General features: G+C 52.7%; 1 protein-coding gene across 7 annotated transcripts in view; it reads right to left on the bottom strand.

Moving 5' to 3' along the window:
- PIK3C2B (phosphatidylinositol-4-phosphate 3-kinase catalytic subunit type 2 beta) overlaps nt 1-13,030 on the bottom strand; it is a 66,702-nt gene that overhangs the window by 28,485 nt on the left and 25,187 nt on the right. For 4 of the 7 annotated variants that reach the window (XM_037155306.2, XM_037155309.2, XM_037155308.2 and 1 more), the window contains exons 3-11: nt 10,694-10,794; nt 9,886-10,040; nt 9,481-9,601; nt 6,490-6,601; nt 6,295-6,374; nt 5,846-5,909; nt 2,534-2,680; nt 1,921-1,954; nt 859-1,054 (exon numbers count right to left, since the gene is read on the bottom strand). In XM_037155306.2, coding sequence (XP_037011201.2) covers nt 859-1,054; nt 1,921-1,954; nt 2,534-2,680; nt 5,846-5,909; nt 6,295-6,374; nt 6,490-6,601; nt 9,481-9,601; nt 9,886-10,040; nt 10,694-10,794 — 1,010 coding nt within the window. Of the gene's footprint in view, nt 1-858; nt 1,055-1,920; nt 1,955-2,533; nt 2,681-5,845; nt 5,910-6,294; nt 6,375-6,489; nt 6,602-9,480; nt 9,602-9,885; nt 10,078-10,693; nt 10,795-11,887; nt 12,356-13,030 lie in introns of those variants that run through there. The other 3 variants (XM_053667957.1, XM_037155312.2, XM_053667956.1) reach the window with 3 other exon arrangements.

Here is a 13,030-nt window from a genome sequence, read left to right as displayed (position 1 = left end):
TCTGGATCCCTCTGCCCAGTTTCAGGCTCCATGCTGGGTCATGGTTTTTCTTCCTTCTTCACGGGGAACTGGCCATGCAGCCTCCTCCTTCCAGGCAGCTCCAGCCCACCGGGGTTGGGTGTGCGTGTGTGCACATGCGCAGGTGAGAAGGGTGGGGGATGAAAATGACATCTGCCTACTTGAATGCCAGCACATGGGGGTCCCTGTGGCTTGTGACAGGTGCCTGACAGAAGAGGTCAGAGAAGGCCCTGGTTTCCCAGGCTGCCTCCTTTGTTCTCTGTCAATTGCCTAGAGGAATACATTAAGCGAGGAACAAAGAGAGAAGGGGAGGGAGGGGCAGGAGGGGTCCGGAAGGGGGAGGTAAAGCCCAAGGCCTATTCCCCCAGGCTTTGGATGCTGGGGACCCTGCGGAGGAGCTGAGGGTTACCCAATGAAGGAGCCTCTCTACACCCATCACTTCAGTCCAGAAGGGTCATCTTCCACCTCCCCACCCCTCCCCTTGTGCATCTTCGGGGGAGTGCAGTCATTGGCTGTGGGGCCGGCACTGGATCTGGGAAGCAGCCATCTGTCACCATCAGCTGGCCTTGGAAGGGAGGGGGGCAGGGATGCCTGTGCAGCCAGCTCTGAGCCAGCACTAAGAGGAAATGGCAGGATCTGCCCCAGGCAGCCTCTTCACCATCTCCTAGGAGACCTTTTCTCTCCTCTGGGACGTCCTAGCCCATGCGCCCCTCAGGCACCTGGCTCTCCCCCTCAGTCACTGTGCACCATGATGCCAGAGATCTAAATGTAGGGCAGTGGGAGAAGCCGTCTGGAAATCAAACTCTGCTCCCCTCTGCAACCCATCAGCCCTGGGCTCACCTGGCAGCCCAGGTGATAGGGATGCGGTGAGTGGCATAGACAGTGAAGGCCAGGGGCCTGGGGAAATGGCAGGCCTCCTGGACCAGGTCATGCTTGTGGCTCCCGTGAACTGCTGTCTGGAAGTCTGCATTGAATGTGCTGCAGTACAGTTCCACCAGGTCCAAGATAGCAGCCGTCAGGGCTTCCACGACCTTCTCTGTGACAGGAAGGGGTCAGAAGGAAAAGTCATGAGGCCTCGACAAGCCCCATCTTGTTGCCATGGTGCTGACTAGGATGGAATACCCTAGGAAATAGCCCCCGAATGCCAGTTAGATTTCTAAGTAGCCATGACAAAGTGCACCCATCTGTGGTGAAATGAGAAAAAAGCTGGAGTATGTCATAAGTTTCTCATCAAGTGACAGATATTACATTTTTAACTGTCCTTTTATACATTGTAACTTGTTTAATGTGAAATGTCCTTTCTTTTAGGGAACAGTGGGAATCACAATTGTCGGTTACTTTTAAAAAGTCATTGCTTGGCAAAATAAAAGATGACAATTTCTAATGTTTATCCCTAAAATAATACTTTTGGAACATTTTATTGGTCCATGGAACCCAAAAGACTGGGAATCACTCACCAAAAATCCCAGAACATGGGCTTTGTAGGGCAAAGTTCTGCTTGAAAGACTTGAGGAACCCTAGTGAACAATTCCTTACCACCTGCTCCCCAGGCCCACCCTACCTTGGGAACGGGGCTGTTGAGGCACTTGGAGAATAATCACAACCCCCCTAAGGGAGAGTTTTCACATCTGGAACCCAGGGCTAACTCTGCATCACCACCCCACCCCACCCTCACACCCACACCCACTCACTGCCACCTCCCAGGGACACCACAGGAATAACCAGTAAAAATAATGAGAAAACACTGTGTGGAAAGAAATGTGATCTCCAGATGTGTCCAAGCCTCTGATAAGGAAACACAGACGATGCCCCGGCAGTTGGGACGGCCAGGAGGAAAGGAATCCAGGCAGAGTCGGCAGTGTCTGCCGCCCCTATTAGATGAAGACAGAGCGGTTCCCTTACCTCGGTTCTCCCTCACAGCCAAGACGCTGGGGTCCTATTGGGGAAAAAGGAGAAGGAGGGGAACTTCAGGGCCATGGCCTTCATCCCAGCTGGAAGAAGGGCTTTTCACAGTTGCACTCCTCTGGACCAAACTGGACTGAAGTGTGAGGAGCAGAGATTCCCCCAGGAGGACAAAGTAATAGTTTGTACCAGTCCAAGGGTAAAATCATCGTGTCCACCCAGATAAGACACGCTAACCCTCAGGCCACTCTGCTACAGACCAAGTGCCCCGTCTGCCCAGCACACAGTCCCCACTGGGGAGTCAGGAAGCCCCTGGCTCAGGGAGGTTTTGGTTTTGCACCCTGATCCTGATGCAAACTGCCAGGCAGTGCCTCAGTGATAGTGAGTAAAGCGTTTGCTGGTTCAAGCTCCCAGCAATCAGTCCTAGGTGGCGGACCCTAGCCCACCCTCATCCTCAGGAGGAGGGGACACATTTGGCACCCCCTTCTCAAGAACTCTTGTGGTTATTCAAACATAAAAGATAGAGGTGCAGAGAAGAGCCTGGACAGCTAATTACCCAATTGCCTGTGAATATTCATCTCCTCCCCCATGCTAGCTCTCTGGGCCCCATTACCTTCTGAATTTTAGGCTGTATGCGGGAGGGGCAGGGGGGCAGCTGGTTGAGAGCATTGGTGATCTCGGGGGTTTCCACAGCAGCCAGGGCATTGCAGATGGCCTTAACGGACTGGACCACCCTGTCGGCCTTCAGTGGGAAGTCCCCCTGTGAGAGGAGGCACAGTGAGGCTGGCAGGCTGGCACTCTTAGCCTCCGGTGCCCAGTGTGGGAGGAAAGCGCTGGGAGGAGTGTGAGCTCATGACCCTCAGGAGAAACTAGTGGAATTCATGCTTCATTTTCAAACACCCGACATTGGCGAACAATTTTTCCTACTGAATTAAATGAGCCATGCCCATGCTCCCCAGCCATCCTTCCTGAGCTTCCTCTACTCCCAGCTACAGCCTACTTTTACTACACAAACACGCACGGCATCTCCCACAGAGACATCCACGGGTATAGCAAGGAGGCCAAAGAGACCACGCTGAGGCACCACTTGTCCCTGCAGCCTGTTTCTCCACCACCTCCTAGAACTTTTAGACAGATCTCATCTCAGTCCCCCAGACGTGCCACATTCACTCCTTTCCCTGGGCACTTTGGCTCCTGCAGTCTCTGCAGTCTTCCAGTTTGGAATTCCCTCACTTGTCCTGTCCTGATTACCACTATACATTCAAATTATGGACCGGCTAAAATCCAACTTCCTTTCCAAAGCCCTCACTGGCCAGTTCCCCTCTCTCTGCCTCTCCATGAGCCCTTGATTAACTCATTACCATGCTGTTCTGTCAACTAATAGCTTTACATTACTATTGCATTTGTACTCGTCCAGAGCAGCCTCTAACATAGGGCCAGACAAGTGCAGAAAAGGGGTTCAAAGGACTAGCAGCTCATCCTAGGAAATGTTCAAGCAGAGACTGCTAGAGCAGGAATTCTGGCATTGGTGAGAGCTTTGAATTAGATATAATGCTGAACTCCCCAAAAGGGGAGAGTCTATGACCACTAATAACTGAATCAATGAGACAGATTGTTTTAAGGATCCCTATCTGAATTTTTTAAAAATATATTTTATTGATTATGCCGTTACAGTTGTTCTATTCCCCCTCTTCATTCCCCTTCAGCCTGCACACCCCCTCCTCCACCATTCCCCCCTTTAGTTTATGACCACGTGTCTCAAGTTCTTTAGCTTCTATATTTCCCATACTATTTTTGTCCTCCCCCTACCTATTTTCTACCTACCTTCTATGCTACTTATTTTCTGTACCTTCTCCCCCCTTCTCCTTCTCCCACTCCCCTGTTGCTAACCCTCTTTGTGATCTCCATTTCTATGGTTCTGCTCCTGGTCTAGCTGTCCTCTTAGTTTGCTTTTGTTTTAGGCGTGGTTGTTAATAACTGTGAGTTTGCTGTCCTTTCACTGTTCATATTTTTGCTCTTCTTTTTCTTAGATAAGTCCCTTTAACATTTCATATAATAAGGGCTTGGTGATGATGAACTCCTTGAATTTGATCTTATCTGAAAAGCACTTTATCTGTCCTTCCATTCTAAATGAAAGCTTTGCTGGATAGATCAGTCTTGGATGTAGGTCTTTGGATTTCATGACTTGGAATATTTCTTTCCAGCCCCTTGTTGCCTGGAAGGTCTCTTTTGAGAAATCAGCTGACAGTCTGATGGGAACTCCTTTGTAGGTGACTGTCCCCTTATCTCTTGCTGCTTCTAGGATTCTCTCCTTCATTTTAATCTTGGCTAATGTAATGATGATGTGCCTTGGTGTGTTTCTTCTTGGGTCCAACTTCTTTGGAACTCTCTGAGCTTCCTGGATTTCCTGGAAGTCTATTTCCTTTGCCAGATTGGGGAAATTCTCCTTTATTATTTATTCAAATAAGTGTTCCACTCATGGGTGTTCCTCTTCCCCTTCTGGTACCCCTATAATTTAAATGTTGGAATGTTTAAAGATGTCCTGGAGATTCCTAAGCCTCTCCTCATTTTTTTTGAATTCTTGTTTCTTCATACTTTTCTGTTTGGTCATTTTTTCTTCCTTCTAGTCCACTCCCTTGATCTGAGTCCGTTTCCTTTCCATCACTATTGGTTTCCTGTGCATTTCCCTTCATTTCAATTAGTTTAGCCTTCATTTGTTCCTCTAATTTGTGACTAAAATCAACCAGTTCTGTGAGCATCCTGATCGCCAGTGTTTTGAACTGTGCATTTGATAGGTTGGCTATTTCTTGGTTGCTTAGAGTTATGGGCTCTGGGGCTTTGAGTTCCTCTTGAGCCATGTTTTTGTCTGTTCGCGCCTGTTACTTATGAGGAAGGGAGCCTTAGATGTTCACCAGGGTGGGGCCACCCAGGTCACTGGGTTGTGACACTATATGTGGGGGCGGGGTCAGAGAGGGGTAATAGTGGTCCCCTCTGCTGCTTCCCGCCTGGGGCCTGCAAGGTCCGTCTCACTGCTCGCTCCTTTGCTGGTTTATCTGCGCACGAATGTGTGGCCGTGGTCAGCCTGCTGCCTTGTGTCCTCAGTGGGTCCGCCCGTTGCTACTCCACACCTGGGATCCGCCCACAGCTGCCTGCACCCCTGGGTTGTGTGCCTGGGTCAGTCCGGTGGATCTTTCCTGCCCAACCTGCTCCACAGCTGGCTTCGCCCCTCTTACTAGTCTGGCTGAAAGGTTCATTGTTGTCGGCCTTCCATGTAGTTTAATTTTCTGTGTTTTGGTTGTGTATTTTGTTACCAAAACTTTGTTGTCTTTAAACTTGGTTGTACAAGAAGGCACAGTGTTTCCACCTACACCTCCATCTTGGTGGAAGTCCTATCTGAATTTCTTTAGTTTCACGACATTTGGGGCAAATGTTTATTATCATGGTTTTGAGGCTTGAAAAGCCCTGTGAATCCAAGTAAGGAGAGTCGTGGCCCCTCCCTGCCTCTAGGACCCTTCACCTCCTCATGGTATTACATCCATGATGCCAGAACCTCAGAACTTCTCAAAGCAGTTTCCTGGGCATTCATGACTCTGGACATGCTCCAGTGCACATTCAAGTACAACAGCTGGAGTGACAACTCAATGTCCCTTAGCTTTGGAGATGCCCTGCTGCAGAGACAGGGATGAGGACACAGTTTCTGACCTACTTCTACAGAGGAGCAGAACCCCTCCCCACACACATGCCAGGTACCCAACAGCCAGCAGTCTTGGTTTGCCCATGAGCTAGGGGAATGAAAAGAAGTACACTCCTGACAAACTGTCAACAGCTACTCCAGATCCCTTCTAGGGCAGCCGATCCCAGGAGGACTGGGGCAGAGGCGGGGAGGAGCTTTGGGCAGCTGGACTAGCCCAGGATCTGTACTCACATCAGCCAGTAGGAAGGCATCCACCTCATTGTGGTAAGTGTCAAACAGAAGACTCAGGGCCTGCCTAGGAAGTTGGGGACAGGGAAAAGTCAAGTTGTAGAAGTCAGGACAGACCCCCGCCCCATGTACTGGCCAACCCATTCTTTCCCTTTTTCCATGTCTCAGGAAACTGACTCTGGTTTAAAGGAGTTGCCACTCCTTCCATATGTCCCATGAAGACGGAAAGACAGCAAGTCTTTTCTACTCTGCCACCTCTCATGTGAAGAATGACAGCAAAGTACTAGAAGGAAGAGCTGTAACACACCTGGAATGGGCACTGTCCTCATAAGACTCCTGGACTCCACCCCCAACACCTGTAAGAAGCCCTGGCCAAAAGGTAAGCAAGGTGTCTGCTGGGGTCCCCTTAGAGTTCCTGCTTGGCCCAAATCCAAGATGGCACCCATTCTCACCTGCTGATGGTCTGTTTCACTGGCCTTTCTTGCAGATGGACGAGGTAGTTCAAAGTGGAGGGGCTCTGGTCATCATTCACCTGTGCAACAAGGGCCCTATTCAGGGGGGGGCAGTGCCTTCATCTCAGCCCAGCACTCCTATACTACTCCCACTAAATGTGTTTGTTCCATATCACCCTCTGCTACCCCACGAACCGTCCGGGCCAGGTCGCTGCGTACAGATTGCTGCTCCATCAGCTGTAGCCGAATGTCAATGTCAAACTTGCGGCAGTATTGAATGTACTCATGGCTTCCCAGGGCATGCTTGCTGGTGGGACAGAGGGACAAGACCGTTAGCATCCTGGGGACTTGGTGGGAAAGGAGGTTTAGGCCTGAGCCTCAGGGAGAAACAGGAGAACCAGGAGGTGACCCAGGGGGGGTATTTGTGTTGTGCCCCCTACCTTGGCTCCTAGAAATGTCATGGTGGAGCCCATCTAAAGAAAAGCCACCTAATACACTAAGCCCTTAGTCTGTACAAACACTGACTTTCCCGGATATTTATTACCTGTTTTGTTATTGGTGGTTCACTCCAGGGTGGGAACTTCTGGTGGGGTGGGGAACAGAGTTTAAACCCCATTGTTGGCTTTGGTATATGAGCCATGTTGGAAGTCAGCCTGTACTCAGACTTGGGTGTGGAGCTCCGTGAGTGACGCTGTCCCCCTGCTGAGGTCCTAGGTGTCCCACCCTCTACTGTTACCAACTGGGGTGCCGAGGTCAGCCAAGCACATCCAGCAAGATTCCAGGTCTGCTATCCCAACACCCATCAAAGGTCTGCTTTTCCTCTTCCTCCATGGGTCCTGCCTGATTGTGAATAACTATAGAAATGTCTACAGACTTCCTGGCAGACACCCACCTGCTTGCCATTCCCTCTGCTCAAGTGACAAGTGAGACCCCACCTCCACCCCAAGCTCAGAGGAGATGGCCTAGGAAGTCCCTCCATGATGTAGCTTCTTCCTTCCTCCCAAATCACACCTCGGTCAGAAAGGAAATGCAGAAGAGAGGCAGAGAGAGTCTCACCTGCAGGCTAGCACTGCAGGCCTGGGCTGGGTTCCAGCAGCTGGGGAACAGAAGCCGGAAAGGGACTTCCTTCCTCAGCACAGCTGGGAGTCTAGGCCAGCAGTGCAGGAGGGAGTAGAGGAGCAAAGGGGAGGAGTGTGTGTGGAGCCAACAGAGGTGCCCTGGCCCGCAGCCCGCCAGGGTTAAGACTGAAGGGAGTTCTCCACATCCTGAGGCGCCAAACCTCTAAACTAGGCCCCAACCTGCTAAGTATGAACTGCAGCCAAAACCCAGGGCTGGAGAGGCTGGGCTCTGGGGCAGGTCTGGTGGGAGTGCCCTGGAAGGAAGGAAGAGTGTGGTTCGGTGGGGGAAGAGGCAGGAAACCCAGCCCTCCCCTGGAACTGTCTCAGGGCTCTTATCTGAGCACAGCCTGCATTCTGGCCCCGCCACTCCCCCTGGCATCAGCAGCCCCTGCTAGGCACAGTGGGAAACCACAGGGCTTCCTTGGAAGCTAGCAGCTTTCTAGAACCCCCAAGAGGGACCTTTCCACCCCATCCAAGGCAGCTGTCTTGTGCTCAGGGGTCTGGACTTTTCTGTTGGTGGGAAGGAAAAAAAGAGACTGGATGGAGCGGGGCAGGACTCCTAGACACAGGTCCCTTGGGGACTTGCTCGCTCTTCTCTATAGAAGGCCTTCCTATGTGTGCATTTTAGTTGGAGTGAGGGAGGCATGACCCCAGGACCATCATCCTGTCCCAGCCCACCCCGCACAGCCCCCCTGGGCCTTGGCAAGAAGGTAGAGCCAGACAGCTCATCTACCACCTGTGGACCGATGGACTGGGGGCCCACAAGGGAGATCGGACAGTACCCACCTAACCAGATCCCCACGAGTTCCTCCCTTTGGGCTGGTCCTTCCCTGGTTGATTTACTGATTGCTCACTGGGCCATCCTCACATTGAATCCTCACTACATTTATGGAAGAAACTGAGGGTCAGGGTTTTACAACTAGTAAGTGGCAAGCTAGAACCCGAACCAGCCGTGATGATGTGCCCCACTCTGCCCCTTGTCTCCTTACAACAGTGACAGGCTGTCAAGGGTGCTTTCTGCCAGGAGACATTGACTCTAGGGGCCCTCTCGGTCCTCCAGAGGAAACTGCAGACACGTGGAAACATCTCGTCGCCACTCCCTGGAGTTGTGCCATGTGAGATTCTACCCCTTTCCTTTTCTAGGTGAGGGCACAGAGGCCACAAAGGCTCCATGACATCCCTCAGGTTAAAGAAACCAGCCAAGAACTGCTCTACCCACAGATCAACTATCCTTCATCTATACCTGGACATAGGAGAAAGAGCAAGCAGTGCTACTTATAGGCTCTCCTGAGAACTATGACACAGGCCTCTCCTATCCCCACTCCAAGGCCTGCCTTCATGGGCAACAGGCAACTGGAAGTATGGGGAGGAGAGCAGATCTCTTTATTTCCTGATCTGCTGCTGTCTGTCTGATTCCACCTGCCACATAAAAGGTGTAATCCCCCACTGCAGCCAGAGCTCCAGAGCTGCTGATCCACATCCAACTGTCCGGGAAGGCTGCTTGCTGCAGAGGACACTGGCTGGAGAAGGGCTGGCTGTGAGCCTTTGGTGAGGAGGCTAACCAGCAGCACGTGCCAGAGGGGACAGGCTTGCTGGCATGGGGAAAGGGGAAGAGAGAGCAACCGTGATTTCTCCCCTAGGTCCCACTGGGCACTTCTGCCTCGTTCTCCTCCTGCCCCTCACTATAGGCTACCTCACATAATCTAGGGCAGGAGGAAAACCCCACACAGCCCCCCACCACCCCTCTCTCCATCTCTCCACATCTCTCCACATGCAGAAGTCTGCAAGCAAATATGACCTAGCCTTTGCCTAATCCCTGCTCCAAACTCTTTCCACAGATTTGGCTCAGGAAGCCAGCCAACACTGCTGGAAGACAGAGCTCCTGGGAAAGTGCAACGTGGCCGAGAGTGTGCCTGGAAAGCAGGAGTCCTGCCTGTGGGACTGCGGGGCAGCCAGCAGCCCCAGGCCTGGAGCCCAGCACCTCCCCTAGGAAGCCCCCGGCAAACCTACTACCCAGAAGGCAGGTGCTGCGTCCTATCCCACCCTGCTTGTCCCCCAGTTCACTCACTTCTGCAGGAACTCCTCTAGCCCACAGGGCTTCAGCACAAAGTCACCCACATCCACATCCCTCAGTTCATCGTGGGTGTAGCACAGGGTCTGGTAGATGAGCAAGTCCACAGTGGAGGAACCTGTATGGGGTGGGGCAGGAGAGCAATGAAGGGAGTATTGGGGCAGGAGGGGCTCAGCCTCTACCCTGATCCCTCATTCCCAGCTAAGGGCGCTCCAGCACTATCACCAATCAGATAAAGTAGTTTGGGGTTAAAGGAAGTGACCTAAAAAGCTCACCCCAGAGCCAGTCTCCCAAAGGAGCTTCCTGACTGTCCAGCACGCAGCCCACACGGTGGGGTGGGAACTGAGGCCAAAGGATGAAACCCTACCTCCAGGGAGGCTCACCCTCCTTCCCCCAACTTACAGTTGCAGGTAAAAGTGAGTGGCTCCCGCAGGCCGTCACACAACACTGTCACCTTCAGGTTGACCTCGTCCCCAAGGTGCTCTGGGCTTGGGGTGACAGCACTCCAGACATATCCAGTGAGGAAGTAGTCTTGGATATTGGAGCCAGACCGAAGGCTGTGCAGGAAGAGAGGGAGAAGGACCCTCGCTCTGCCTTCAGAAGAGAGCAGCCGAGAAGAAACCTGCTGGGACCCACCCGCCCTGAGGCCCAGGGCCCCTCTGCATCCACTCAGCCCGGCCCTCCAGGTCTGCAGTCCAGGGTGAAGGTGGTGGGGAAGCAGCTCTGGGAAACCATGTCCTTGACACATCTGCTACAGTCGCAAAATGTTTCCCAAGTGGAGCTGAGCAGCAGGGATGGTGCTAAGATGACAAAGCGCCCCCCCCCCCCCCCCCCCCCGGCTAAGTGTGAGAAAGGTTTTCTGAATCCATTTCCTTTCTGTTTTAGCTCCAGATAACACTCTCATCTCCGTCTGGGGGGTACTGGCTCCTAAGGGCCACTGAGCCTGAAGGGGTTGGGGTAATTTGACTGTTAATCGAGGCTTTATAACTTTTGTCAAATCTGTGAAACATCTAAGGTGCCTCATTAGCGCAGTAAGTAGCACATCAGTCTCACAACCTGAAACTTCTAAGATTTCAAAAAGCCTACAAACACCTTTTATAGGAAGCATCCCATAGCTCTGAATTGAGGCTTATTACATGTGCTGCTCCTTTCTTTCTAGAAAGAGGGGACCTCCTCCCCAGCCCCCACAACCCCGCTCTTTAACTCTTACATATCCAGCATGTGGCAAAACGCAGCGACTTCCTCATCTCTCTCTTCTGAGACCTCAAACAGCTCGTGGCCATTGGTGACGGCATGGGGCCGAGAGACCGCCTTTGAAAGGGGAACAGCTGGCTCAGTGCCTTTGCCCTCAGGACGCCCCTTGCCCCTGCCCTCCGACCTGCACTGTTCAACTCTAGGTGTGAAGACTTTCAAGGCAATGGACATTCAGTGAAAGGGGCACAAAAAATATGGAAAATCCTGGAATATCTTTATCTACCATCCTAGGAGACCAAGAGCCAAGTTGAAACAGAGAACTTGAAGCTTTGGCTGAGTCCAGAAGCCTGGGTAGGATGAACAAGAGTGTGGACAAACCTCCTCCCCAAGGGGGCAGTTTCTAACAGGCTCGGTGCAGCAGGTTAGGCAGTTAGGTGGAGATTTTGGGTGGAGTTAGGTTAGGTGGATACTTTCTCAGACAAGACCTCAAACTGTCTCCTGTAGTCACAGCGCTGTTTTCGCTCACCCACAGGGAGTGCTAAAAATGCCCTCTGGCTAGGCCTGCCACCCAGCCCCCAGAGCAGGAAGTAGGAGAGCTGGTGCATGATGCGAGGCGGCAGGGCGGGGCGGTGCCTGCCTGATGGGCCTGCCCACAGCCACCAGGCAAGGCCACCCCAGGGCAGCGAAGCTTGGGCTAGAACGGAGTGCCCAGCCGGTGCCAACACCTGCCTCTGGGGAGCCCAAAGCTGGGGTCTGCACCCACAGCAACGCCTCACCTCCCACCCACCTCCAGCTATTCTCGTGTCCTCCCCACCCCTTGGGCAGATGGCAGCACCGAGCTCCTGATTTGAATATCCAGAGTTTCCACTGAGTGGCCCTCTCCTGTGAGCCTTGCTCCCATGGGTGAGCAGGGAAGGGGTGCGGCGAGGGGAGGGCAGCAGTGGGGGCAACTGGCACGTGAGGCCCTGGCTCTGCCAAGTTCATGCCTGTGTTCCCGTCAAAACAATAGTACCACTGTCAGCAATTAACCCACAAAGGGGAGAGCGAAAAGTGACAGAGCAACAGAACAAGACAAACAGAGACACAGAAACAGAGAGAGGCAGAGAGAGGCGGGGAAGGCAACGGGCAGAGAACAGAGCAGCTTCTGAAGGCCATTTTCATGCCCTTCCAGTGCCACTCCCTGGCTCTATAGGAAAACAAAGCCACTTACGTTCACCCTGCTGGCAGGCCCTGGTGGCATCGCCTGGTGCTGGCTTGGAGAGTCTGCCAGGCAGAGGCTGGCAGTGGGGGTACCAGGCTGACACTTGGAGCCACCCATTTCCAGAGCTGGCTCCGCAGGCCGGGGGTAAGGAGGGTCCTTCTGGCTGGAAGCCCGGCGAAGGCGGGGTGGTGGTACAGGCCGAGGGCCTAAGGGGTCCCTCTGCCCAGTAGGATGGGTCCCTGCATAGAGCTGAGGTGGGGAAGACCAAGGCCGCATATCCCCACTGAGAATGGGCAAGAGTTCTGTGCTTTGCCCTTGATTCTTCAAGGAGACTCTGGAGTGAGCTCCCTCTTGGAGCTCTGGTGACACACAGGGGAAGGGGGAAGGGTGGGGGAGTGGAGGGAGCAGGAGAGGGAGTGACAGAGGTGACCACCTACCAGGGTGGCTGGACCCGGTGAGCAGGCCCAACTCAGCGGGAGGAACTCAGGACTGGGAACAGGACTCTCCCTGCCCTATAAATAGCAGGAACAGCCCCACCTCTCAGAGCAGGGCCTTTCAAAAGCTCTGAGCTCCATCCAGAGCTATGACTTATCTGAGGAGCTGATGCTACTTCAGGGGCTCTCGTAGTAGCAGCACAGGAAGGAAGGACCACATGGCTTTTTCAGAGTCATGAAGGGTCCCAATTGCTAGCACACAAGGTGGGAAAGCCCTGGTGTCCCTTAAACAATTATAAGGAAAAAACAGGGAAGGAATGAGGTGGAACGCTGTCCCTACAGAAGTCATCAGTTACAAGGGAGCCTCTTGACCCTTCTAGGGCCAGAGCTTCCAGTATCCAAGGGGGAAACACAAAGTGGTCTTCAACTCCTGCCTGAGGGCATGTTGCTGGCACTTTTTTAAACCAGAAAAAAAGATCAAAACCACCCTGGAACCCACTCTGTGCTTTTTTGTAAATACTTTTCTATTTTATATGATGTACTGATAAAAGCAAAATTACTGTTGTCATACTACATGTTTTCCCCAAACATTTGAATGTGAAAAGCGGTGAGTGGTGAGGATGGTCGCAGAGCGTCAGGGATGTTCTCCACGCCACAGGGTAAGCTCACGATTGGATAAGGCAGTACATTTAATGCAATTTTCCTGTGATTAAAGACA

Source organism: Artibeus jamaicensis, unplaced genomic scaffold (assembly GCF_021234435.1).
Source record: "Artibeus jamaicensis isolate MK-2021 breed Jamaican fruit bat unplaced genomic scaffold, CSHL_Jam_final contig_475, whole genome shotgun sequence".
Taxonomy (NCBI): domain Eukaryota; kingdom Metazoa; phylum Chordata; class Mammalia; order Chiroptera; family Phyllostomidae; genus Artibeus; species Artibeus jamaicensis.
The sequence above is the reverse complement of the archived record's forward strand: the minus strand, read 5'-3'. Positions and strand labels throughout refer to the sequence as shown.